General features: G+C 42.8%; 1 protein-coding gene across 1 annotated transcript; it reads right to left on the bottom strand.

Moving 5' to 3' along the window:
* Window positions 1-6325: 6325 nt before the first annotated feature.
* upk3b (uroplakin 3b) lies at window positions 6326-26958 on the bottom strand. The gene is made up of 6 exons (XM_072589402.1): window positions 26794-26958; window positions 16757-16918; window positions 14505-14739; window positions 12891-12979; window positions 10420-10546; window positions 6326-9350 (listed from the first exon to the last, which is right to left on the bottom strand). Exons 1-6 carry the CDS (start codon window positions 26849-26851, stop codon window positions 9230-9232), a joined length of 792 nt encoding a protein of 263 aa, XP_072445503.1. The 5' UTR covers window positions 26852-26958; the 3' UTR covers window positions 6326-9229.
* Window positions 26959-27675: the final 717 nt, after the last annotated feature.

Raw genomic sequence — 27675 nt, 5'->3', positions numbered from 1 at the left:
AAAAACAATGACTACAGATGCTGGAAACCAGATTCTGGATTAGTGGTGCTGGAAGAGCACAGCAGTTCAGGCAGCAACCGAGGAGCTTCGAAATCGACGTTTCGGGCAAAAGCCCTTCATCAATTTCGAAGCTAATTGGATGGTTCTTTTATTGCCCATCCCTCATTACAGTCAGGGAATAGCGTTGGACTCTTTCTAGAATCAAGAGTGTGGTGCTGGAAAAGCACAGAGGGTCAGGCAGCATCCGAGGAGCAGGAACATCAACATTTCGGGCAAAAGCCCTTCATCAGGAATGAGGCTGGGAGCCTTGGGGGTGGAGAGATAAATGGGAGGGCAGTGGGGTTGGGGGGAAAGGTAGCTGGGAGTGCAGTGGATGGATGGAGGTGGGGTTAAGGTGATAGGTCAGAGAGGAGGGTGGAAAGGGTAGGTGGGAAGGAAGATTGGCAGATGGGACAGGTCATGAGGATGGTAGCGAGCTGGAAGTTTGGAACTGGGGTAAGGTGGGGGGAGGGGAAATGAGGAAACTGGTGAAGTCCACATTGATGCCCTGGGGTTGAGGAGACCCGAGGGAGAAGATGAGGCGTTCTTCCTCCAGGCGTCGGGTGGTGAGGGAGTGGTAGTGGAGGAGGCCCAGGACCTGCCTATCCTTGGCAGAGTGAGAGGGGGAGTCAAAATGTTCAGCCACGGGGTGGTGGGGTTGGTTGGTGCGGGTGTCCCAGAGATGTTCTCTGAAGCGGTCTGCGAGTAGGCGCCGTCTCCCCAATGTGGAGGAGAGCGCATCGGGAGCAACTGATACAGTAAGTAACGTGTGGAAGTGCAGGTGAAACTTCGATGGATGTGGAAGGCTCTTTTGGGGCCTTGGATGCTTCCCCAGCACCACACTCTTGACTCCAATTTCTAGCACCTGCAGTACTCTCTTTCACCTAGTTCTTTCTAGAACCTTTGGGTGATGGAACACCCACAGTTGGCAGATCTGATACTGTAATTACTGACTAAAACCATTGCACAAACAGGTGGGATTATTGTTTTTGGTACTATTTGTGAAGGAGAATTGCTGGTCAGAGCATACAGACAGGGTGGTTGAGAAAGCATTTAACACGCTTGCCTTCATTGCTCAGAACATTTAGGTTAGGAGTTGAGATGTCATATTGAGGTTGTACTAAACATTGATAAGGCCTCTTCTGGTGTACTGTGTCCAGTTTTGATCACCGTGTTAGAGGAAGGTTATTATTAAGCTGGAGAGGTTTCAGAAAAGATTTACCAGGATATTGCTGGGAATGGAAGGTTTGCGTTATAAGGAGAAGCCAGATAGGCTGGGATGTTTTTCACTGGAGTATAGGACGTTGAGGGGTGACCTCACAGAGGTTTATAAAATCATGAGGGATATAGACAGGGTTAATGGTAGGTGTCTTTACCCTAGAGGGTACATTTTTTAGGTGAGGGGAGAAAGATTTAAAGATGACGTCTGGGGCAACTTTTCTTAAAATACACAGAATGGTTTGAGTATGGAATGAACTTCCAGAGAAAGAGGTGGATGCGGGTACAGTTACAACATTTAAGTAAATGAATAAGAAATGTTTGAAGGGATATGGGCCAGGAGCAGGCAGGTGGGACTAGTTTAGTTTGGGATTTTGGTCGGCCTGAAAGGTCTGTTCCCATGCTGTATGACTCTATAAGAACAGAAAGACTTCCTGCACAAGTTTAAATAGGAATAGGCCATCGCTCAGCTGGTAGCACTATGTGTTGTGGGTCCTAACCCTTTTCAAAAGACTGAAGAACACAATGATAGCTAACACTCCAATGCACAAAGGGAGGGTCCACTGCTGATTGCTGTCTCTCAGAGAAAACATGAAACTCAGAAATAATTACCATCGCATGGTAATTTAAAACTCTGTGCCACTATTAAAAGGAAGGCTTCCCTGTGTCCTACCAAACACTTAATTCAAAATAGTTCTGAAGAAGTCTATTCAACTTAAAACACAATGTATTTCTCTCTCCACCATTGTATTTTCAGTGGTTTTATTATTTTATTCATTTTTACTTCTGGGCTGGTTTGAAATGGTAAAATGTTTTCAAAGTAGTAAACATTTTACTCATCACCAAACTCATAGAATCGCTACAGTGTGGAAAGAGGCCATTCGGCCCATTGAGTCCACACCAACACTCCGAAGATCCCACCCACCCCATCTCTGTAACCTCACATGGTAAAAACCCAACCTAACCTACACACCCCTGGACACTTATGGGGATGGGTGGTGTTTAGCACAGCCAATCCACCTAGCCTGAACATCTTTGCACTGTGGGAGGAAACTGGAGCACCTGAAAGAAACCCACACAGACATGGGGAGAATGTGCAAATAACAGACAGACAGACACCCAAGGCTGGCATCAAACCTGGGTCCTGAGGAGTGAGGCAGCAGTGTTAACCACTGTATCACTCACGTCTGTGAAATGAGTGTGTTTAAATTGGCTTCACAAGTCGGCACAACATCGAGGGCCGAAGGGCCTGTATTGTTCTATAACCAGCTTGATTCTGCAATGAGACCATCACAGCAGAACAGACTCAAACCTGGCAGCTGCTGGCCTGCTTGTCTACATTAGCTGTGACCTTTACAAACTGACTTCCCTTAAAGATGTGCTGATGGCAGGTGCTGTGAAATGGAAGACAAAAATTTAGCATTGAAGAGAGAAACCATACAACCTGAGAGATTGGATGGGGCAAAACTCTTCCCACAAGTGGGGGGATTGAAAAGCAGAGGACCAAATGACCATTTGTCAAAGATCCAGCATAAAGATAAGGAGAATTTTTTTGAAATCCAATACTTTGATATAATCTGGAGCATACTGCATAAAAGTACAGTGGAAAAAGATTCAGTTTGTAGCAACTTCCTGAGGAGATTGAATAAATATTTAACAAGGAGGCAACGGAGAATGTCTCCTTCCGAATGCTAGCACAGATATAAATGGGCTGATGGTCTCTGCTGGGAGATCCTCTGTTCATAACCCTATCAGCATTCACAGAAAGGGATTAATTCCCTGACTAGAGTAACTCTCCGGGCTAGTGCATCAGAAGATTGGGACTGAGATAATATCAGCAAGTTAGAGTTGCAACAAATAACTCCTCCCAACATTCCTGCAACACTGGCGAAGCACAAGAGAAAAGGTGACTTTGGGTGTGACAACTTGCCATTTAAAAATACGTAAATATAATCCATTTAATTACTATATTTATAACTTATTGTACATTAAATCATCCCTCCATTATCTGTGAGCTCCAATGAATGTCATCAGGATGTCATTTAAAAGGTATTATCTTGATTCCAATTGCTTTGGTCTCAATTCACTTTATTATTCACTTTGGAGTGTGTGATTACATTAATCACAGCCAATGATCACCCAACTAGCAGGAAATAGTATGAGAAAAACCTACATTATTTAGAATTATCAAATTCAAGAGTCATAGCTGGAGAGTCCTCACTTTCTGTGATTTACTGTTTCTATTGTCATGGGGCCTCCAGCAAGAGGCAGTGATAGGACAGAGACAGCACTGAGCAGCTGGGAGCTCTGTGGGAGCTCCTCTTCCTGTAGAAACCAGTTTTGTTTGGCAACAGGAGGTTGACAGAGTCAGAGGCTGAGATAAGGAACAGCGCAGGAGTTGAAGTGTGGAACTCATGAATAGGGCAAATCAAGCCTGGTTACAGCAACTCCCTCCACCGCCAACGCCCAGGAGCAGCACTGTGTATTATCTGCAGCAACTCACTGTGGTTCCTCTGACAGCACCTTCCAAACTATTACAAATGGAGAAAGACACGGGCAATAGATACAAGGGAACACCACCATTTGCAAGCTCCCCTCCAAGCCACTCACCAACCTGACTTGGGAATATATCAGCATTCCTTCACTATTGCTGGGTCAAAATTCTGAAATTCCCGCCAAGGGCATTGTGGGTCTACCGACAGTACATGCACCTGCAGCAATTCAAGAATGCAGTTAACCACCAACTTCATTAAAAATAGGGCAGCTGGAATCCTCTGGTGGTGACTAGAGAACCAGGAAGGGAAGTGACGTACCTAGTAACATCAGAGTCACACAATCCTAATATGGTCAAGAGCCAGAGCAGAGTTGCAGTCTGGTAAGAAGTCATATCGAGGAGCCAGGGCTACGAATGTCACAGGTTGGAGCAACCAGTGGTATCTCAGGAATTAGGAAGTGGTAATGGAGTCAATGAACAGCTGCAGAGCTGGTCAACTATCTGGGTGATCCCTCTCCCAGAGGCTAAAAGGCCATGTGAAGTGAGAAAGATCCCCTTTTTGTCTGGGAAAACCAGGTCATTTGTATTTGGTGGTCACTGATAGATGACAGTAAGAGCTCCTCACCTAGACTCAGTTACCTGGCTACAAGCAATTAAACTCTACAATGATAGAGTCAGAGCACTGAACAGCATTGAAAAAGACCTTTCAGTCCAACTCATCCATGCTGACCAAATTCATCTAATCCCATTTGCCAGCACTTAGCCCATATCCCCGTAAATCCTTCCTATTCATATACCTGTCCAGATGCCTTTTGGATGTTGTAATTGTACCAGTCTCAGTGCTCCCATTCTGCCCTCCCGTGCATCTAGGAGTTTGATTGTTCCTTGAAAAGTAGGCATGCTTTCCTTCAGCTGCCCAGCTCCGAAGCACTGGAAACCCCACCCAAATTCTTTCCACTTCAAATCGCATTTAAAGAAGCTCCTGAAAGTTGAACTCTTTGATCACTATCTCCTTAAGATTAGATTAGATTCCCTACAGTGCAGAAACAGGCCCTTCGGCCCAACAAGTCCACACTGACCCACCGAAGCACAACCCACCAATCCCCTACATTTGCCCCTTACCTAACACTATGGGCAATTTAGCATGGCCAATTCACCTAACCTGCACATCTTTGCACTGTGGGAGGAAACCAGAGCACCCGGAGGAAACCCACACAGACACGGGGAGAATGTGTGGAGTTTGCACAGTCACCCAATGCTGAGAAACGAACCTGGGACCCTGGTGCTGTGAGGCAGCAGTGCTGCTATCCACTGAGCCACCGTGCCACCCCAGTACAAAACTAAATTGAGTTTGAAACTCCTCTTGGGGGATTTTAATAGCTTAAAAGATGCTATAAAAGTGAAACTGGTCAGTTAAGATGAATAAAAGGATTTGGTAAGGTACATAAAATTGAATTATTTCCTCAGAGGGAGAGTCCAGAAAAAAAAAAGTACTAACTTAAATTGGAGGGAAGCCATTCAGGGTGGTGGGAATTTGGTGTCCTCTCCCCTTAAATTTCCAAAAGGACATAGCTTCTTGTTAGGGAAGTACATTGTTAGGGAGGGGTTTCCAGTGCTTAGAAACCAAGGCTGGTAGCTGGAATGAAGATTCAAATCACCTACAAATCTAAATGGTGGAACGGAGGTCAGGGCTTAAAAGCAGCATATTCCTGCTCCCATAATACTCATTAGATCAGGAATATCTTTCATGTTTACTCACTTTTTAAATATTGTGTGAAAAAATAGTTTCTGATTCCGGTCCTCAATGGCTCAGCACTAATGTTATTACTTCCTTTGCTTCTGCATTCCCACACCAAAGAATTTTTATTTACCCAGTTGAAAACTCCCACACAATGGAGTTATTATTTTACTCGCGGTATGTATTGTCACATTCCTTTAAGGCATTATTTTCCCTTCATGCTGGTCTTGAAAGAATGGAATAACTTGGTTCTCTTTTGTGACCATTCGAATCAATGAATACAATCAGAAATTTAAAAAAAAACCTATGACAGACAAGCAATTCCCAATCCCAACAGCAAAACCCTACCTTGGTACCATCCTGCCAGAGCTTTTAGGAATTACTTACCTTGGATACTGCAGTGAACAATCGTGGAGAGAAAATCAGAGGGACTATATTAAAAAAAAGTTATTTTGAAGACTTTCATGGCAAACCCCAAAATTGCTGAGTGTCAAAGATTAGTCAGATAATAAACAGCCTGGTCATTGTCTGATTGACAGGGCACTATGAGCCATAAGAATAGGCACATTAAGTAACTCATGACACGAGTAGGGAACAGGGGTGCTTGGAGACAGGAAATACCTCCCAATACCTCCAGGAATAGTTCCATCTGGAATTGACAGCCTTATCCACAAAGATAGCTCTTCCCCTTCAGGTCCAGACAAGAACTGGAGCCTGGAACGTCCAAGATACGAGATAAAAATTCTTACTCCTCTCTTGAGAGAGCACAGTTTGTTAAACAAAACAAAATTGTTAGAGTTTACCCCTCACCTGCTGAGCTATAGTTACAACATGAATTCACAAGTGAATAGTTTTCTTGTTTAATCATTTTGTATTCAGAACAAACTTACATATTCCCCACAATATTCAGATTGGTCAAAAGGTTTTCAATAATATAACAATATATAAAAGTAATAGATACAATATTATAATAAAGAAATAAGATATTTTAAAACAAGGCAGTTCTACAGACAGCTCAGTCTATCCAACATCAGTCTTTTCTGCTGGGGGGGGGGGGGTGTATTGTGTGGGCTTCTCTGACACATTAATTTTAAGTGGATGCAAGAGTCACTGAATCCTATGATACAGTTTCTCAGTTTCTGCTTTCAAATGAGATTCAAAGTAAAGTGGGGTCAAAGGGCTTTCTAGAACTGATGTGATAACTCCAAACACCAAAAATGTTGGTACCCCAACTCTTGTGTACCCCACCCAACTCACCCCACCTATTGTTTTAATTGCTGTTCATGTATAATAATTCTTCATCATGACAAGGCAGTAAACAGTTGCAAACTTGGTCCGTTTTCTAATGTTGGTAGGGTTTTATTTGTTCTTTATTGTAAAGGATACTGTTAGTTTATCAATGCTATTCATGACCATTCCTAAAGGGAGTCCTTTTCCAAAGATATGTTGGATCAACCCACAAAGATCATTCACTATAAAGGCATTATTTTGCTTCATATATTTAATGAATTTTCTCTCACACTGTATTCCAGTCTGTTGACTCTGGAGACAAGAGTTAGGGTAGGGGGACTGTTTTCTCCTTGACCTCCATGTCAAATCAGTAATAGTGACACAACAGCCTTCACTTGTTCCCTTGCTGTTGGGGTGGAGATTATCTGAGCTGGCTACCTGTTTTGGGAGGCATCTCTGACTGAACGTACCTTGTGGGAAAGTCTGAGTGTGGCATTTTGTGGGCCAACACCAAGGTCCCTTCTCACGTATCAGGGAAATTCTTAAACACAGTAGGAGGGTAAAGCTGGGTGTGTTATATACAGAACTCTTTGGCTATTCAATTGAATTTATACATAAAATTACAATAATGAGAACTCCTGATGTCATCAAAATTCCGTGCCTATGTTATCCTGCTAATATTGTGCCAATGCCCTAAACATGTGAAGATCAAATGTATTCACAGTTGAGAGCATTAAAGCAAAGGGTCAGAGATCACTTGTCACGTTTAAAATGGAAGGATGAAGTGAGAAGTAAAATTTTGCTTTCGACAGAACATATACAATTCGCTGCCAAACTCCTTGAATCTTAAAGTAAATCTCTACTAAACTAATTGGATCTTCGATTTTGGTTTCAGATGCAAAGACGTTTATGTTCCAAGCCTTTCGGGTCGAGACTTAGACTCACACAGCATGGAAACAGAGTCTGCGTTCCAACACATCCATGCTGACGAAATTTCCCAAACTAAACTACTCCCACATCCCTCTAGAAAACTTTTCCTACTCACTTGTACCACATCTACCACTTCCTCTGGTAACTCTGCTTCAAAGTATTGGAAAACAGGAGGACACTCTCAACATCTAACTTTTCCAACTAAATTTAAAGCAGTGTTCAATACTATTAAGTAGTTTTCTACAGCAGAGCTACAGACTGGAACGGGATGTGGAGATCAAGCATAACCAACTGGATTTCCCATCTCAAACTCATACATGCACTCCTGTTCTGTGAAGTTCTGCTTTGGGAACATTTAATTGATCTAGCAGCATATGTTTTTTTTAAAAAAAGCTAAAAGACAGTACTGTGCAAGAGATATTTCAAATGGAAAAAGAAGCATAATACGCAAAATATGGAATGCTGACAGAGAAACCAGGACAGCAACAGAGGAGTAAATGGTTGACCCATGGGGTAGAATGTGTTCTTAATCCACAAGACATCAAGGTAAAACCATCTGCATCAAATTCTCACCATAGCACAATGACCCAGACACAAAGGGGCCTTTACCTGGGCTCCAGGCTCTCAAAGTAGTGAAAGTATTTCTCATAAGTCAGTAACTGCCATATAGACTCAGTTACCAGCCTTATTCCTAGGAAAAGCAGCATCTCCGATATGCTGGAAGGATAAAATTTGGACAGCATCTTTAATACCCCTTCCCCCCTTACTTGATTGAAAAGTGCAAAATGCTATGGGAAGAACAGAAAGAAAAGTTTCAAACTCTAATCTTTTGAATTTGTGAATGTCTTAGCTTCTAATTGAAACAATGGCAGGAACCAGAATCTGCTATCAGACCCTTGTATTCCTTTTGGGGTAATAATTCAAACAGTGCCCTGGGAGCCAAAACAGCAGCTAGGCATGGAGTGGGATTGGAAGAAGGGCTCAAACAATTACTCCTCCACTGCAAAGATAAAGATTTTCAAATACTTCATATTGCAAATAGTTGTTGCTGGTCAGTAAAGTATTACCAAAAGATATTTTATTGTCTTGCAATCATAAAACATAATTGGTTCATTCCCAAGGCAATCAGAATCAACGCATGATTTAAATTTAAAGCTTGGCAGTTAACTGTCAGTCATCATCTAACCGGTAACTCTCCATGCTAAAGCTTCTACCAGAGTCTTCTCAGATAGTATAAAATTGTCTTGGCTTTGTTGTTATTCTTGCATATGTTCTGTTGAGTGCAAGACAAAAATCTTCAACAAAATCTATTTGATTTTAACAATATTTTATATTGCACTGATATTCAGAATGAACACTGGCACTATGAAAAAAAAGAGAAAGCATTAACTTTAAGGATTTCACACTCAACATTTGAATCATCAGCATAAAGACACTTCATCATTCCAAACACCATCATAGTTACATGAGTGTTCCACTGTAATTGTGAAATTGGGTAGTTGGAGAGATTGACAAGGAGGAACGAGGCTGCTAGATTTCTGTTCATACAGACAGTCTGTGGTTGTACCATAGAGACTGCTTCACATGCCCTTTGGAGAAATGATGCCTGGGTTTTTCTGCAAGCTGTGAGTGTTGTACCGTCGGAGGGAGTCAAACCTGGTTATATGTTCAGGGAAGTCAGACGACATGGATTTTTTGCAACTGCAAGGAAAAAGGAAGATAAGGAAGAGGATTAATTTACATTGATACATTGAATTCCCCACAAATCTATTGCAAGAAATCAATAAATAACTGACACAACCAGTCAAGCATTTCAGAAAACACTTGTGGTTAAAGCTTCTTACTAATATTCCCAAGCATGCTGAAGGGTCTGCTCAGTGTTGGCAATCTCATTACCTTATGAATGGGGGTCAAGAGTAATCATGAGTTCTATTGGGAGTCATTGCAGCCATGGTTACCTATGTCCTCTTTAACAGTTATACATTGACCACCAAAATAGCAACCATGAGCGGAATACTTCATTTAGTTTTCCCTCTCCCTTGCATAGCAGCAAGAAGGAAAGCATTTCACAGCAGAATCCATTAGTTTATTAACTCAGAGCAGTGGGATGGAGCTGAGATCTTCTGGTCTCTGTAGGTTAAAAGTTCTGTTGTTGCTACTGCACATGTTAACAGACTCCATGGGCTAAAGATTATGAAAACTGTTCTATACAGTGCGCAGTTTGGCTTTGTATGGGATCGAAAGAAAATGGTTAAAGTTATTGCTTCCAGTGTCTACGTTTTTTCAATTGACTCCCCCAGAAGAATTGGGGTGGGGGGTGTGGAGAGTACAAAACCTCAGAAATCTATAAACTCTAACAGAACTGGACAGGTTAGATGTAGGAAGGATGTTCTACTTTAAGATAAAGGGTGTACATCTATTAGGACTGAAATGAGGAGAAATAGTGTCTCCCATAGAGTGGTGAGCCTGTGGAATTCACCACCACAGAAAGTGGTTGAGGCCATAATATCGGTTTTCAAGAGAAAGGTTGAAATGGCGCTCATGGCTAAAGGGATCAAGGGATATGGGGAGAGGGCGGGATCAGGGTACTGAGCTTGATGATCAGCCGTGATCGTGATGAATGAAGGAGCAGTCTCAAAGGGCTGAATGGCCTATTCCTGGTAAAATAAACAACTGGGCTTCCACACATGATTCTATTATCCAGCAGTCCTTAGCTGACAACCCTGCCCATCACCAGAGAAGGCCAGAACCCCAGAGGCAAGTTACTTACCAGACCACAGCGAGCATGGCCACAAACATTGCCAACAGCAGGAAGAGCAGAATGGAGAGTATTGTCGTTATGACAACCATTCCACCAGTGCGACGTGAGAACGGGACGATAGTATTGGGATCTGTAGCTGGAAGGAAAAACGGGACAAGAAAACCGTTCAAAACGCACACCACTGGGATTCCAACTGCAGTCAAACAAACACCAAGAAATTCGGGAAACACCCAGCAAACAGGTTTAAGACCAAAAACTGTCTTCCTCCAGCAGTTTTCCCAGATGCTAACGGATCTTTTCTTTCTCTATTACAGATTTTCAAATGTTCCCAAATTGTTCCTTTTGTATCTTTCACAGAAAATTAAGCTTCTTTTTGGCCATTTTTTAAATGGCCTACCAAACAAATGACTATGGAGTTGGAGATTAAAAACAACAGGATGATTTTTTTTGAAAGGAGGAACACAGGTAGAAATATTTCTGGAGAAGGAAGAGGGTTAGAGGGGAGGTCACCAGCACAACGGATCAAATGGCCTCCTCCTATGCTACAGTTTATCTTTTATTTGTTTTGCAAACTGTTCATTAAGGCCAAGCTCTGATAAATCTTTGTTGTACTCCCTCCGTAGCCAGAACATCTTTCTCCAGTCAAGGAGCCCAAAACTGCACACAATATTGCAGGTGTGGTCTTACCAAGCCACTGTACAACTACAGCAGGACATTCCTGCTCCTCTTCTCAAATCCTGTCATCATGAAGGCCAACATACTGTTTACCACTTGCTAAGCCATTTATTTTCAGGGACTGGTGTACAAGGACAGCCAGATCTCATTGGGAAAGGGGAAGGTGCAATCGATCACCATTCGGATAATAATCTATCTTCCTGTTTTTTTTTAATTACCTTTCCTTTACCCACATTATACTGCATCTGCCATGTATCTGCACACTCAAATCTCCAAATCACACTGCATTCTCCCACTGCTCACCCTCCCACCCAAGTTTGGGTCATCTGCAAATGTGGAGATATTATATTTAAATTCCCTCATCTAAATCATAATTGGGGTCCTGGTACCAACCCCTGCTACACCCCACTAGCCACACCTGTAACTCAGGCTCACTTATTCTTAACGTTGCCTACCTTTCTCTATCTATTTCAGTACACCACCCCTCAATCCTATGTGCTTTCATTTATCATTCTAATCTCTTATGTTGGACCTTATCGAAAGCTGTCCAAATGTACAGCATTTCTTGTCCATCCCTAGTTGCCCCTTGAGAAGGTGGTGGTGAGCTGCCTTCTTGTACTGCTGCAGTCCACCTGCTGTGGGATGACCCACAATCCCCTCAGGGAGGGAGTTCCAGGTTTTGGACTTAGCAATAATGGAGGAACAACAACTAAGTCAGGATAGTAAGTGGCTTGGAGGGGATCTTGAAGATGGTGGTGCTCCTATGTATCTGCTGCCCCTGTCCTTCTAGAATGAAGTGGTTGTGGGTTTGGAAAGTGCTTGGTGAATTTCCCATTGCATCTTGAAGCAACTGAGTCTTGGTAGTGGATGTTACATCCTCAAATTCTATTAGGCATGAACCCCCTTTTGCAAATCCAGGCTGACTCGGACACGGTTTTGCAAGTGCTCTGTTATAAAATATTCTATAAATGGACTGTAGAAAAGTTCTTGCTACTGCTGATGAAGGAGGTACTCACTGGTCTATAATTCCCTGTTTTTTTCTCTATTTCCTTTTTTTAAAATACTGGGGTATTTAGCAAACCTCCAGTTCATAGGGACTGCTTCAGAATCTTGATAGGTGACCAGGATTCCTCGGGCCTATTTTTGATACCCATCCTAGGCTTCCTCACTATGATACAATCTGGGGCTCACGAGTTCTGTTGGTCAGTGTTGCTGTATGGAACCAGAACAGAGATCAACTCAGAGATAGGGAGCGAGACCTGGATTGTTAGTAGTGGACAGCCAGGCAGGCTAGAAACACCTTAAGTGCTGGAAACAAATTCTGTTTGGCTTTGCAAAGTGAGTACAAATTGGATGTATGATTTTGGAAGGTTATGCTATGCCTATGAATTCACATAGACTAAGTTATTGTATTACTGTTGATTGCGAGGGATAGCAGTGTTACTTTTAGTTATCAGTTCAATATTGTTATTATTAGTTACTGGTGGAATTAAATTTCATCCCACCTCTTCAATCCTGCTCACTCCCATATGAATAAACCCCCCCCCACCTCTAATTCTCATTTTCCTCTCTTGACTCACTTAATATCCTGCAATATCTCAGGAAATCTAAATCTTAAAGAAACTTATGTATAAAGCCAGACTTCATGTGGTACAGGCTCAGGAACGGTCTCTACTCAGATGAGGCAATCTTGGTGCCTGTAGATGCATGATCCCACTGACTTTATCCTCCATTGCCCCACAAGTATATGTTCTTGTTTACAAAGAGAATGATTCTTGGCCTTTTACGACAACAGCAATACTCACCACTTTTCAGCATGATCTCGTCTGTAAATTCAGTTTCTGCAACAATATTGGGTGTCTTGATATCAGGATTAATCAAAATGTACTTCATTCTAAACCAACAACAAAAAAAAAAGCAGAGCCTTTAGAAGATAACTTTTATTCTCATCAGAAAAGCTGTTGAAAGAAATTGGAATCTTTTAACTGAATATATCAGTGACTTAATCCATATCCCTCACCTTGTGCAATCTCTCAAAAATACTGATGTGGAGGTGCCAGTGTTCGACTGGGGTGTACAAAGTTAAAAATCACAACACAAGGTTATAGTCCAACGGGTTTATTTGGAAGCACTGCTCCTTCATCAGGTAGCTGTGACACAACCACCAGATGAAAGAGCTAGTGCTTCCAATTAAACCTGTTGGACTATAACCTGGTGTTGTGAGATTTTTAACTCAAAAATACTGGTTTCAAAACGTCTACTACCTGGGGGAGGCATGCCATCATGGTAATGTTACTGAACTAGTCATCCAGAGGCTAATCTTTTGGTGCACAGAAACAAATTCCACTGCGGTAGGGTGGATCACACTTCTATTTTTCCAAAAACACTTCATTCACAGAATTTATTAAACTACATTACATGACATGACTGTTTAAAGTTGGCATTGCCTAAAAATCCAGTCTCTGCTAATAGTGGATGCTAATCATTAGTTTTAATTAGTCAATATTTAGTAGACTCATTACATGTCAAACATAGCACAAGATGGCAAGGCAGCAGGAATACTCAAGCAGCCTCCCATTGTCTTTTCTGGCCATTTTGCCAGCTTTCCCTCCTGGTACTCTATCGCCAACAGATCAGAAACTTCTGGCCCATATTTCAGAAGGACTGCATTGTTCAGGACATCCTCAGTGATGAGAATCCATAATTAAAAGGTTTCTTTCTGTATCCATTTTAGGGATGGTCAATAAATGCTGGCCCAGCCAACAACATCACATCCCAAGTAAGAGTAAAGAAAATGCTGTCTAAATGTGCTTCGACGCCACCTTGATTAACACAGTTAAAAATCACACAACACCAGGTTATAGTCCAACAGGTTTATTGAAAGCACACTAGCTTTCAGAGTGACGCTCCTTCATCAGGTGATTGTGGAGGACAAAATTGTAAGGCACAGAATTTAAATCAAAAATTTACAGTGTGATGTAACTGAAATTATACATTGAAAAATACCTTGTCTGTTGAGTCTTTCATCTGTTCGAATACCATGATAGTTTCACTTCTTTCATGTGTAAATCACAAAACCTTTTTTTAAAAGTTGCATTCTCAGGTTAGCTGTAGCAATTGGTTACAACAGACTCAATAGACAATGTATAATTTCAGTTACATCACACTGTAAATTTTTGCTATAAATTCTGTGTTACGATCGAGCCCTCCACAATCACCTGATGAAGGAGCGACGCTCCGAAAGCTAGTGTGCTTCCAATTAAACCTGTTGGACTATAACCTGGTGTTGTGTAATTTTTAACTTTGTACACCCCAGTCCAACACCAGCATCTCCAAATCTTGATTAACATATAACATACTGATTGGCATTCACTACAGTCAATAAAAATAAAACAAAAGTGACTTCTGATTTGACTTACCGGAATGTCCCACCAGTAGGTAAAGGTGCATTGCAATTTGGAGTGGTACAGGGTACTTCTGCCCCAACTCGCAAAGTTAAGATCTGGCCAGGTATAGCAGTTGCTGGACAAGAATAAACATTTCTTTTTGTTTTAACAGTGAGGTAAAAACCATTTGATCCAGAGAAAGCATCTTGGTACATCAAACTTGAAGGATCCACAAACTCATTTTTGATACTATTAAATCTTGCAACTCCTGGATTGGAAAGGAACAAAATTGTAAATCAATCCGTGATGCAGATCAATCACAGATTTACTTCTAGAGCAGTAGAATTAAAAAGCAGGCCACTTTAACTATACCCAATTATACCAAACTGAACAGCTTTGATCTATGGAGTCACAAAACAGATGCTGCAACACTGGAGCAACTGCTAAAGAGATTTGCAGGGATGCTCACAGAAAAGTCAAGTAAAAAGCATTAATTTTGACAAAGTGTTTAAAGATTTACAAAACTGATACAAGAACTGAGAGGTCAGACCATCATAGAATCCCCTACAGTGCAGAATCAGGCCGTTACAGTCCATTGAGTCTAGACTGACCCTCCAAACAGCATCCCACGCAGACCCACCTCCCTACAACCTTACATTTCTCATAACTAATCCAGCTAACCTACACATCCCTGGGCATTATGTGCAGTTTAGCATGGCTAATCCACATAACCTGCACGTCTTTGGACTTTGGGAGAAAACCAGAGCACCAGGAGGAAACCCACGCAGACACAGGGAGAATGTCTGTGTGGAGTTTGCACAGTCGCCCAATGCTGGAATTCAGCCCGGGTCCCGGGAGCCATGTGGCCGCAGTTCCAACCAGTGAGCCACCATGATGCCCTCTGCAATGGCTAAACAAGCACAGGGTATTTTCTTTTAAAGAGAAGGTTGAAGGGTGTCCTTAAAGAGGTTTGATAGGTTAGACAAGATATCTTTCCATTTCTTTTTCCAATTCTCTCTCAAGATTTGATCTCTGTTGGCTGGGCCAGTATGTATTGCCTATTCTCCAGCACTCGTGGATGTTCTAAAGCTTGTGGCAGCCACAAACAATGGAGCAATAAGGCAACATCACTGTCAAAAACCTTTCAACCAACAATACATCTAGATCCAAACCCTTGGTTTATACTTTACACATGTAAACATTGACTGTAATTATAAATGTGATGAATGACATACAATATTAGAAGAAACAGATTTTGTGCAATGTCAATTTTGACCAGACATGCAATTTTATGAATTCTGCAAATAAAGTGTCGTCAGGTGAAAGAAAAAAGGTTGCTCATCCCTAGTTGTCCTTGAGGTGGTGATGAGCTACCTTCTTGAAGCACTGCAGTTGGTGTGGTTTAGGTACACCCATAGCGCTAGAAGGGAGGGATTTCCAGGAATTTGACCCAGCAACGCTGAAGGAACAGCCAAAATGTTTCCAAGTCGGGATGGTGAGTGGCTCGGAGGGGTACCTACAAGTGCTGCATTTGTCCTTCTGATGGTAAAAGGCCACAGGATGAAAAGGTATGGTTGAAGGAGCCTTGGGGAGTTAGTGCAATGCATCTTGTAGATACTTCATACTGCTGCTACATGAGAGTTCAAAACTTGGGAATGTCTTTACAAAAAGTCGTTAATAAGACAGAAAATAACTTACAGAAATATATCTTACCGGGGGGAATAGTTGAGATGAACGATATTTAGAGAAGTTGCTCAAGTGTATGTAGAGGGAGGGATAACATTAAACAGTGTTATCAATAGGCCCAAGGTATTGATTTGATTTATGTCCAATTTTCCAATAACATTGGCATCACTGATAACACTAGCCCTTACTCTCCCCAGAACAATTCATCCTTCTTCCCTCCCCCCCAATAGCTGGCCAGCAATGTCAAAGTTTCAAACAAAATCACCACTTAAGTGGAAACCTTGCCCATCCACTTTAATAACTGAGGGAAGAAACCAGAGCACACGCAGGAAATGCACACAAACATTGGAAGAACATGCAAACACCATATAGACATTCACCAGAGGGTGGAATTGAACCCAGGTCCCTTGGTACTGTGAGGCAGCAGTGCTAACTACTGCGCCACCATTCTGCCCAGAATTTAATTTTCATCAGCCATAAAGTACTGTATATAAATTCCAGAACCAATGCATTAGTCTCACCAGCCACCTTAACGTGACAGGAAGTTGGACGGTCACTTTAGAGGAAGTAGCACTTCACACATAACAAAAGATACTCACCAGACGAATTAGCCACGAGCAGCCAAACATCACAGTTCACACAACCTGTGTCTGAACTGTTAAACACACAGAGTGGCTGTTCAAGTGCAACAGTTGTTTGTGTGATTCGCCCTAGTACAGTACTTGACAAAACTTCAGGGACATAAGAGATTGGTGTTGGAACTGCAAAGAGAGAAAAATAAATGAATACACAGCAATTTCTGTCAAATAAACACATTCTGTAAGTCAGAGATGTACAGCATGGAAATAAATCCTTCAGTCCAACCCATCCATGCCGACCAGATATCCCAACCCAATCCAGTCCCATTTGCCAGCACCCAGCCCATATCCCTCCAAACCCTTCATATTCATATACCCATCCAAATGCCTCTTAAATGTTGCAATTGTACCAGCCTCCACCACATCCTCTGGCAGCTCATTCCATACATGTACCACCCTCAGGTCCCTTTTATCATCTTTCCCCTCTCACCCTAAACCTATGCTCTCTAGTTCTGGACTCCCCCACCCCAGGGAAAAGACCTTGTCTACTTATCCTATCCATGCCCCTCATGACTTTATACACCTCTAAGGTCACCCCTCAGCCTTTCGCACTGCAGGGAAAACAACCCCAGCCTATGGAGCCTCTCCCTTTAGCTCAGATCCTCCAACCCTGGCAGCATCCTTGTAAAATCTTTTTTGAACCTTGCTAACCAGTCTCCCATGGGGAACCTTGTCAAATGCCTTACTGAAGTTCACATAGATCACATCCACTGCTCCGCCCTCGTCAATCCTCTTGGTTACTTCAAAAAACTCAGGCGAGTTTGTGAGACATGATTTCTCACGCACAAAGCCATGTTGACTATTCCTAATCAGTCCTTGCCTTTCCAAATGCATGTAAATCCTGTCCCTCAGGATTCCCTCCAACAACTTACCACCAGTGACATCACGTTCACTGGTCTATAGTTCCCTGGCTTGTCCTTACTATCTTAAGTAATACTACCAAGTTAGCTAACCTCCAGTCTTCCGGCACCTCAACTGTGACTATCGATGATACAAATATCTCAACAAGGGGCTCAAAAATCACTTCCCTTGCTTCCCACAGAGTTCTAGTCTATACCTGATCAGGTCCTGGGGATTTATCCACTTTTATGCATTTCAAGACATCCAGCACTTCCTCCTCTGTAAAATGGACATTTTTCAAGATGTCACCATCTATTTCCCTACATTCTATATCTTCCATATCCTTTTCACAGTAAACACTGATGCAAAATACTCATTTAGTAGCTCCCCCATTTTCTGTGGCTCCACACAAAGGCCACCTTGCTGATCTTTGAGGGGCCCTATTCTCTCCCTAGTTACCCTTCTGTCCTTAATGTATTTGTAAAAACTTTTTGGATTCTCCTTAACCCTATTTGTCAAAGCTATCTCATGTCCCCTTTTTGCCCTCCTGATTTCTCTCTTAAGTATACTCCTACTGCCTTTATACTCTCAGGATTCACTCGATCTCTCCTGCATATACCTGACGTATGCTTCCTTCTTCTTCTCAACCAAACCTTCAATACCTCTAGTTATTCAGCAATCCCTACAACTACCAGCCTTCCCTTTCACCCTGACGGGAATACACTTTCTCTGGACTCTCATTATCTTATTTCTGAAGGCTTCCCATTTTCCAGCCGTCCCTTTACCTGCGAACATCTGCCCCCAATCAGCTTTTGGAAGTTCTTGCCTAATACCGCCAAAATTGGCCTTTCTCCAATTTAGAACTTCAACTATTAGCTCTGGTCTATCCTTTTCCATCACTATTTTAAATCTAATAGAATTGTGGTTGCTGGCCCCAAAGTGCTCCCCCACTGACACCTCAGTCACCTGCCCTGCCTTATTCCCCAAGAGTAGGTCAGGTTTTGCACCTTCTCTAGTAGGTACATCCACATACTGAATCAAAAAAATTGTCTTGTACACACTTAATGTCCTCTCCATCTAAACCCTTAACCCGATGGCGGTTCCAGTATATGTTTGGAAAGTTTAAATCCCCTATCATAACTACCATATTATTCTCACAGAAAACTGAAATCTCCTTAAATTTGTTTCTCAAAATTTCCCACTGTCTATTGGGGGGTCTATAATACAATCCCAATAAGATGATCATCCCTTTCTTATTTCTCAGTTCCACCCAAATAACTTCCCAGAATGTATTTCTGTAAGCCTTTGTAATTTACTCCACCCAAGACTAAAATGAAGTTCTGGGTGACAAAATTCCTCCTATTTATGGTGGGAAAGCATTTCATTCTTTGGTCAATGCATCCCCTGCACTCCCATCACCATGACGTCAAGATGTTTTTCTGTAGATTATGCAGCTATATTTCACCATCCCTTCCCCCGCCCCCATCCCCAAAACTGGTGTCATTTGGCTGTTAAACAGATTTCTTTCTGGCATCAGATTGGCGTCCTGTGTCACTAAAAATCTCAAATTGAAATGTATCCCTGCCACTATTTCTGTTGCATTATCACTCTTTTGATGAACATCCCTATGCCTGCATCGAAACAAAGTGCTGGAGAAACTGAGCAGGTCTGGCAGCATCTCCAGAGAGAGAAGCAGAGTTACGCTAAGTCCAATGTGGCTCGACTTCAGAACCATTTCTCTACAGCTGCCTGTCCTGCTCTGTATCTACATTAACTGTTTCTCTCCCAGAGGTACTGCCAGACCAGAGTAACTCCAGCATCTGCAGTTCTTGTGTGCTCTGTATCTATTCTTCCCACACATTTTAAAAATCAACATCTCTCTCTTACTTACTCTCCTTTCTACAAAAGGTCTCCCTCCTTTCTCTTGCAAGAACACAACAAAATGGGAGCCATTCAGCCCCTCACGCCTGTTCCATTATTCTATAAGATAATGGCAGATTGTGCCCCAGACGTTAACTCTTTTGTGCTAGGTCCTCAGATTTTTCAAATATCTCTAATATATGGGAACCAAAGAAATGATTTGCGTTCCAGGAAGTGCAGGCTGGGCATTCCATTCATCCAACTGAACCCAGCCTTCTCCCCAGCCTTGCAAATGCCCATTCAATTGGGATATCATGGTTTTGTCACCTTAGCTCAGGTTCAGTTCCTAGTTGGGAAATATTTAGGGAGATACAGCGGTAATGTCATTGGACTAGTAATCTAGAGAGCCAGACGTGTGGGAACATGGGTTTGAATCCCATCATGGCAATTAGTGGAACTTAAATTAAATGAAGGAATCTGGAATTTAAAAAGTTAGCAACCAAATCTCAAAGTTAAGCATAGAGACCACGATCTAACAGAGGACAGGAGAAAGCAAAGCCTGGAGGGTGTGATAGACCAGGGCAGGTACTCCAGTGGCTAGAAGAAAGCATGGGTCAAAGTTGACTCGTGTCAGGAGGGAGCAGAGGATCCCAAGAGGAAGTTGCAAAGAGAGAGTCAGGGCAGTGTTCCTGTACTGAAGTGACATATCCATCATTACACAACAAAGCACAAACAACCCAAATATAAGATTTAGCAGTCATATGTTCCCCACAAACCAAATGGGATTGATATGATTTTTAAAAATCAAATAAATCCCTCTTGATCCAGTACGTAACTACTGAGATATAAAATGGAAGACGCTGACTGGCTATTTGGCAGGACACAAACAATTTGATTAGATTCCCTACAGTGTGGAAACAGGCCGTTCAGCCAAACAAGTCCGCACCGACCCTCTGAAGAGTAATCCACCCAGACCCCTACCCTATATTTACCCCTGACTAATGCACCTAACACTCTGGGCAATTTGGCATGGCCAATTCACCTGACCTGCACATCTTTGGATTGTGGGAGGAAACTGGAGGAAACCCACGGAGACACAGGGAGAATGTGCAAACTCCACACGGACAGTTGTGGGAAGCGAACCCAGGTCCCTGGCATTGTGAGGCAACAGTGCTAATCACTAAGCCACCGTGCTGCCAAGCAGAGAAGTAACATTGGCACTTCATGTCAAAGAATGAAAACACATTGACCAGGCTATGTTGTTTCAGTAAAGGAACCAATTTCATCTTTTTCTCCACGTGAATCACAGCACATTCCCATTTGTGCTGAATGCACATTCCTCCAGAAATCCAGCTGTTCAAAACAATTGATTCCAAATGAGGCTTATAGCTATAATCACTGATATACATCGGCCAAATAAGATTAACTTTTCTTAATGGTTTTAAAAAGGATTCCAGGACTTTTACCACTGTTTGCAGAATGTGATTCTGCAGGGCAGTCTGCTGAAAACTGAAAGCCAAATGGATTGCCAATGATATGTGAAAATGAATACTTACGCCAGCAGTACAATGGGACAGGACTTTGTTATAACAGCTATATCCAGTAGGAGTCATTCTACATTGACCAACACAGGTAATAAAATTGTGATATTGTAGCCTAACTACTGTTTGGTAATTAACACATGAACTTAAAACTTCAGGAGCTGTAGGCTTCTGGTTTGCCCACTGATGCTTTCACAATGCTTGGTAGGAAAGGAGTCTTAAAATTGCAGGACGCCGGCAGACCTTCAATCATTCACATCTTTAAGGCAGCTCTGGTGAAAGGCACTGACCTGAAACACCTTGAATTGTTGCTGGAAACATCGGGACTTCGGAGAAAGCCGGTGAGGCTACTAATATTGAGTCTGACCAACTCCTTATCCCCTCCCCAAAGAGAGAAAGCAGCCACTTCAGGGGTCCAGTAATCTGCACCCCTCCCCATCCTGCAGTTACATTAAAGATGTCATGTTCCTGCCATGGATACCCTTAATAAACCTGGAACCTCCTGAGATCCAACCTTCCAGTCATCCTGGGGCCTACAGCCACAACAAAGCCTAACCTCAGTTGACAGTCTTTGACAGCCCAGTCTACAACACTCTTGCTGTTTCAGAGGAGGCTTACAAGAATAATCCTAGGGGTGAAGTGCTTGTCATATGAGGAGCAGTTTGGGATGGGTGGGGGGGTGGTGGAATGGATGTCATAGAGTCATAGAGATGTACAGTATGGAAACAGACCCTTCAGTCCAATCCGTCCAAGCTGACCAGATATCCCAACCCAATCTGGTCCCACCTGCCAGCGCCCGGCCCATATATTTCCAAACCCTTCCTATTCATATACCCATCCAAATGCCTCTTAAATGTTGCAATTGTACCAACCTCCACCTCTTCCTCTGGCAGCTCATTCCATACACGTACCACCCTCTGTGTGAAAAAGTTGCCCCGTAAGTCTCTTTTATGTTTTTCCCCTCTCACCATAAACGTATGCTCTCCAGTTCTGGACTCCAGGGAAAAGACCTTGTCTATTTATCCTATCCATGCCCCTCATAATTTTGTAAACCTCTATAAGGTCACCCCTCAGCCTCCAACGCTCCAGGGAAAACAGCCCCAGCCTGTTCAGCCTCTCCCTATAGCTCAAATCCTCCAACCCTGGCAACATCCTTGGAAATCTTTTCTGAACCCTTTCAAGTTTCACAACATCCTTCTGATAGGAAGGAGACCAGAATTGCACGCAATATTCCAACAGTGGCCTAACCAATGTCCCGTACAGCTGCAACATGACCTCCCAACTCCTGTACTCAATACTCTAACCAATAAAGGGAAGCACACCAAACGCCTTCTTCACTATGTGAAGAAGATATTTCCGTTAGGAGACGAGATTAGGACCTGAGGACACAGCCTCAGAAAGGTGGTGAAGGGACAACCCTTTAGAACACAGAGATAAGGAAGAATTTCTTCCACCACAAGGTGATGTATCTGTGGAACTCATTGTTGTGGAGGCCAAGTGATTGAGTGTATTTAAGACAGGGATAGATGGGCTCTTGATTGGTAAAGGGATCAAGTGTTACAGGGAGAAGGCAGAAAGGGGCTGAGAAACACAGACATGATAGCATGGTGGAGTGGCCTTGATAGGAGTGGAATCAGGCCATTCAGCCTGTCTCTTATGGTCTTCTGAAAAGCTAGTATCCTGCTTCCAACTCCACTCTCATTTAGTCCCCTCTCCCTTGATGATTTGCATTGCCCTAAAGGAGCTTTCCATGTTAGTTAATCAAGTGGACAGCATGGGTGATCAACTGCCGATGGTTAATAGGTGAAAACAATTTGGGATGGGGAGGGGGGAAAGGTGCAGTCGTACAGAAGAGTATTTCTGAATGTAGAAAAGGAAAGAAAGGTCAGTGAGTCACTGGGTTGTAGCTCCTTTCAATGCTTTAAAAGTGAATGCTGGATGAGAGAGAGGTGGCACCACTGAGGAACAGTGATTGTAGGTAGGACATAGCCTGATACCCAACTTCCTGTCCATATTCACAATGTTAACTCATACTCAGGAGTGAAGCACTGTCACATTGCCTGATGCCCAGTGCCTGGCACAGCACAGTATTCACCCTCTGGCTACATTGGAGACAGTTTCTCTTGAGCCATCCATGGATGCCAACTGCTGCAGGTGGCTGTGCCCAGGCTCCCTTCATCAAATCGAGCTGGCTGCACATTGTCACCCACAGGGAAAAGAATTTCCTTTCTTCCCTGACCGGGAAACCTTCTGACAGAGACAGAGAGAAAGCTTGCTGCCTGGCCTCTGACATCTCCAGTGGGAAGTGGGGGCTGAGGAATAGAGACTGACTGATCTCCTGGCCTGAAGAGTATGAAGAGCCTTTTAACTGGCTCAAAGGTAGAAGACAGAGGGTGGTGGTAGAGAGTTGCTTTTCAGACTGAAGACCTATGACCAGTGCAGTGCCACAACGATCGGTGCTGGGTCCACTACTTTTCATCATTTATATAAGTGATTTGGATGTGAGCATAAGAATTATAGTTAGTAAGTTTGCAGATGACACCAAAATTGGAGGTGTAGTGGACAGCAAAGAAGGTTACCTCAGATTATAACAAGATCTGGACCAGATGGGCCAATGGGCTGAAGAGTGGCAGTTAGAGTTTAATTTAAATAAATATGAGGTGCTGCATTTTGGGAAAGCAAATCTTAGCAGGACTTATACACTTAAATGATAAGGCCCTAGGGAGTGTTGCTGAACAAAGAAACCTTGGAGTGCAGGTTCATAGCTCCTTGAAAGTATAGCCGCAGGTAGATAGTGAAGAAGGCGTTTGGTGTGCTTTCCTTTATTGGTCAGAGCATTGAGTACAGGAGTTGGGAGGTCATGTTGCGGCTGTATAGGATGTTAGTTAGGCCACTTTTGGAATATTGCATGCAATTCTGGTCTCCTTCCTATCAGAAAGATGTTGTGAAAGGATTCAGAAAAGATTTACAAGGATGTTGCCAGGGTTGGAGGATTTGAGCTATAGGGAGAGATTGAATAGGCTGGGGCTGTTTTCCCTGGAGCGTCAGAGGCTGAGGGGTGACCTTACAGAGGTTTATAAAATCATGAGGGGCACAGATAGGGTAAATAGACAAAGTCTTTTCCCTGGGGTGGGAGAGTCCACATTTAGGGTGAGAGGTGAAGATATAAAAGTCACCTAAGGGACAACTTTTTAACACAGAGGGTGGAACGTGTATGGAATGAGCTGCCAGAGGAAGTGGTGGAGGCTGGTACAATTGCAACATTTAAGAGGCATCTGTTTGGGTATAAATCACACCAACTGTCTTCCTTTCTCTCAATAGAGGGTGGCAACTGGTGTGGTTTAACATGAGGGTCACCATGCCTCTGGCAAAGGACAAGGCTGAGAAATTTACCTTCATGGTAGCCTCAGCTGGTGTGGGAATTGTACCCATATACTGGCGTCACTCTGCATCACAAACTAGCCATCCAGCCAACCGAACTAAACCGACATCCTCAACACACATACTGACCTACTAATAGAGGGAATCAGACTTCCACATGGTATTCTGATGGGAGTTTTCTTTTTAAAAACAGAAAATGGGCTTGATATACTTTCTCTTTTCATTAACCTTTTACATCATATTTCCAAAATCTCAATACCAAGTAGGAGGTGGTTTCGGACCAGACTGATACTAAAGGCAAGCAAGTTCAGTTATGTGGAAAATAAGAATGTGTGCGATTGTTTCCCCTTACAGCAGAGATGGTGTCTGGGAAGAGTTAACAGGAGGTTCAAGGTTATGAGTAAACAATGAAAAATGTTTCCAGTGCCAGAAGAGTTAGAAACCAGAGGACACTGATGCTACTGATAAGGGGTGAGACGGGATTTTACCCAAATTATGAACTGAAATGCAGAGGAAGAACAGTGGAAGCAGATTCCAGAACTTTCAAAAAAAAAGGAATTGGATTCATACTTGAAAAAAGGGTAAAATAAAATCAGAATTGAGGGGAAAAAACAGCAGATATTGGAGAGGTTGGGAAGGGACAGTTGATTTCAAGCTAGTGCTGACTCAATAGGCTGAATGATCTTTTATGCAGTGACATTCTCTGATTGTAGTCCCCATATAAAAGAAAATCTACTGGAGTTCAGCTCGAGAAACCAACTAGTGGGCCCTAAAAAGAGAAAATAATAGCATTTTCAGCCAAGTTTATATCTTTCCCTTGTTTCAGGAAAGCATCCACAAGCAGATACCCACACTGCAGGTATATTCCTACTATAGTTAATGAATTTATAACATAAAACCATTTTTTAATACTTCGGTTTACCAAATCCCTGTTTTTTTGGAGATATCCATTCTCCTTTTGACTTGTTCTTGGCATGCTTGTTTTCACTCATTCCTGTGACAACTTTCACTCGTTTTTGTCAGGTACCTAATATCTTAAAAACTGTTGCTCAGCAGCATTAGCAAGTTTTATGTTGAATTAAATTATAAATAAATCCACATTTAATTGTCCAACTCTTATGCAAAATCATACATGTTTTGTCCAACAGGGTGGGGGGAAATTGGTGGAAGCTATATTGAATAAAAGATGGAGGACTCCAGGTCTCAACTAAGGGACAGGACTCATCAAAAGGTATATTTATGAATAAAGTAAATTGTTGAAATAAAAAAGGCAGCAATTCCCAGTCCCAGGCTAACTATTGCAGCTCTGCATTGAATAGTGTAGATCCCTCCAGCTCTCTCTCTCTCTTCAGTCAGTCCAAGTCTTATTCTCATTTGTGTGGCTATTGTGGCAAGGATAGGGAATAATGGCCATCCCAGATTGCTGTTGAAAAGCTGAAAGTGAGCCACCTCCTTTGATGCAGTTGAGGGGTTTACCAGGCCACAGTTCGAAGCTGTGCGTTTGGAAATGTTAGACCAGACCAGAAAAAAATGACCAGTTTCCCCCAGAAGGACAATTCATCTCCTGTTGATGTAATCAAGTGAATTTCAAATACCCTTGAGAAGGGAATTCCAGTCCCCTGTTTCACTCTCTCGGGATCATCCTGTTATCTCTCTCCCTGAGGGAAACTGGACTCGTTAAAGGAATCAATGGAGTTGCTCATTGCCCGAATACAGTGCCACACGCCATTTGTAAACCAGAAAGTAGTCATCTCAATGCTTTCCCCCCCTTCAGGACCCATTCGGGATTTCTGTCCGGACAAACTACATTCACAGCGAGTTATTATTGGTCACTCTGGCTATTATTGTAATCATTACAGAGCAAAGATTTAGCTGAAAGCTGTGCTGACTCTGGAACACTGTATGCTCACAGACAATTTCTATATTCACTGTGTGAAGCACACGTTTAAATCCACTCTGCCCTTCAGCTCACACACGCAAATTCCAATACACTGTACACCCTCAGCAACACCAGGACTAAAACCTGACACAAACCAGGAGCCAAGAGGCTTCCAATACAGCACGGTACAGACATTTTAAAAAAAAGGAAGGTTCACAGACACTTCATTCTCCGCCAGCTTAACCTGAATTTCCGACAGGTTCTCTCACCCGAGAACATTTCCGAGAGAACTCAGCGAGAAGTTACAAGGACCCAACAGCACCGCTCCTTAGAAACAGAAAACGAGAGACTCTTTCCACTAAAACAACCAAACCGGAGATTTCACACGAGGCGGTGCAGAATCGCCCAGGGTCTGACAGAGTCTTCTCCAATGCCTGTTGGAGAAGTGTGGCTGGTTACCCAGACTTTGTGAGAGAGAATAGTGAGACTGCTTTTACCTGAACTGCCAACGCCACACACAGCGCACAGCAACACAACACGAAACAAACGGTTCATCTCCTGATCCTGGTCAAACTGAACTCCTGGTGTGAAACTGTTCCAACCTCTCCACTCGATCTAATCCCCTCTGACGCAGTGTGGTTCAATCAGATTCTTTTGACGTGCCAGTTCCCCTCTTGATTGTGGTCAAACAAGTTGAACCTGCTCAGAAAGACTGTCTCTTCTCTAAAAGGTGTGGTTTCGTCGCAATTAACCATAACAAAAGCGGCACAGACTACCTCAAACCCAAAGCTGCTCAAACCCAAGGCATCTGATCTTTGTTAAATTAAACTGCACTATCCCTGGCCTATTGCACTGAGCAGTTTCAGGAATTCTTTCCCTGAAACTTTACCATCCCACCGATTTGCAGCGGGTGATCTCAGGTTGACTCCGGTCACTGACTGTGAAAGAGAAATAAACATTACTGTCGCAGAAGTCAGGTGTGATGTTATTAATAACCCAGGCCTTTCCCACAGGAAGCTAGTCTGCTTTAGACTGTGATTTTAAATAATCCCTGTCAATGAAAAGGGATTTGTGATATTGACAGACTTGGCATTCGGAAAAGTTGCAGCTTCTGTCCTTGCCTCCTGAATAATTCTCCGTGCTTTTGGATCGATAACCAGTCCATTGGGGATGCTGGAAAACAGCCAAACCACTCGCCCATTCTCCCTCCACCTGGCCTCTTCCCTCTGGCTTGTTTACCCGCACTGAGGACTGTCCATGTGACATTGCCCCAACCCCCCAACACTCCCCACCCATTCAAACGGGAAGGGGAGACCATAGCATTATGGTTAAACTGTTAATCCTGGTAATGTCCTAAGGACCCGGGTTTGAATCGTGCT

Source organism: Chiloscyllium punctatum, chromosome 19 (genome assembly GCF_047496795.1).
Source record: "Chiloscyllium punctatum isolate Juve2018m chromosome 19, sChiPun1.3, whole genome shotgun sequence".
Lineage (NCBI taxonomy): Eukaryota > Metazoa > Chordata > Chondrichthyes > Orectolobiformes > Hemiscylliidae > Chiloscyllium > Chiloscyllium punctatum.
This window is presented reverse-complemented; position numbering and strand designations above follow the sequence as displayed.

Coding starts and splice junctions, on each gene's coding strand:
- upk3b (XM_072589402.1), bottom strand. CDS start 26,851: ATGAACCGTTTGTTTCGTGTTGTGTTGCTGTGCGCTGTGTGTGGCGTT. Junction 12,980..14,504: donor CCTACTGGTGGGACATTCCG/GTAAGTCAAATC, acceptor TTGTTGGTTTAG/AATGAAGTACATTTTGATTA. Junction 9,351..10,419: donor GCCATGCTCGCTGTGGTCTG/GTAAGTAACTTG, acceptor TTTTCCTTGCAG/TTGCAAAAAATCCATGTCGT.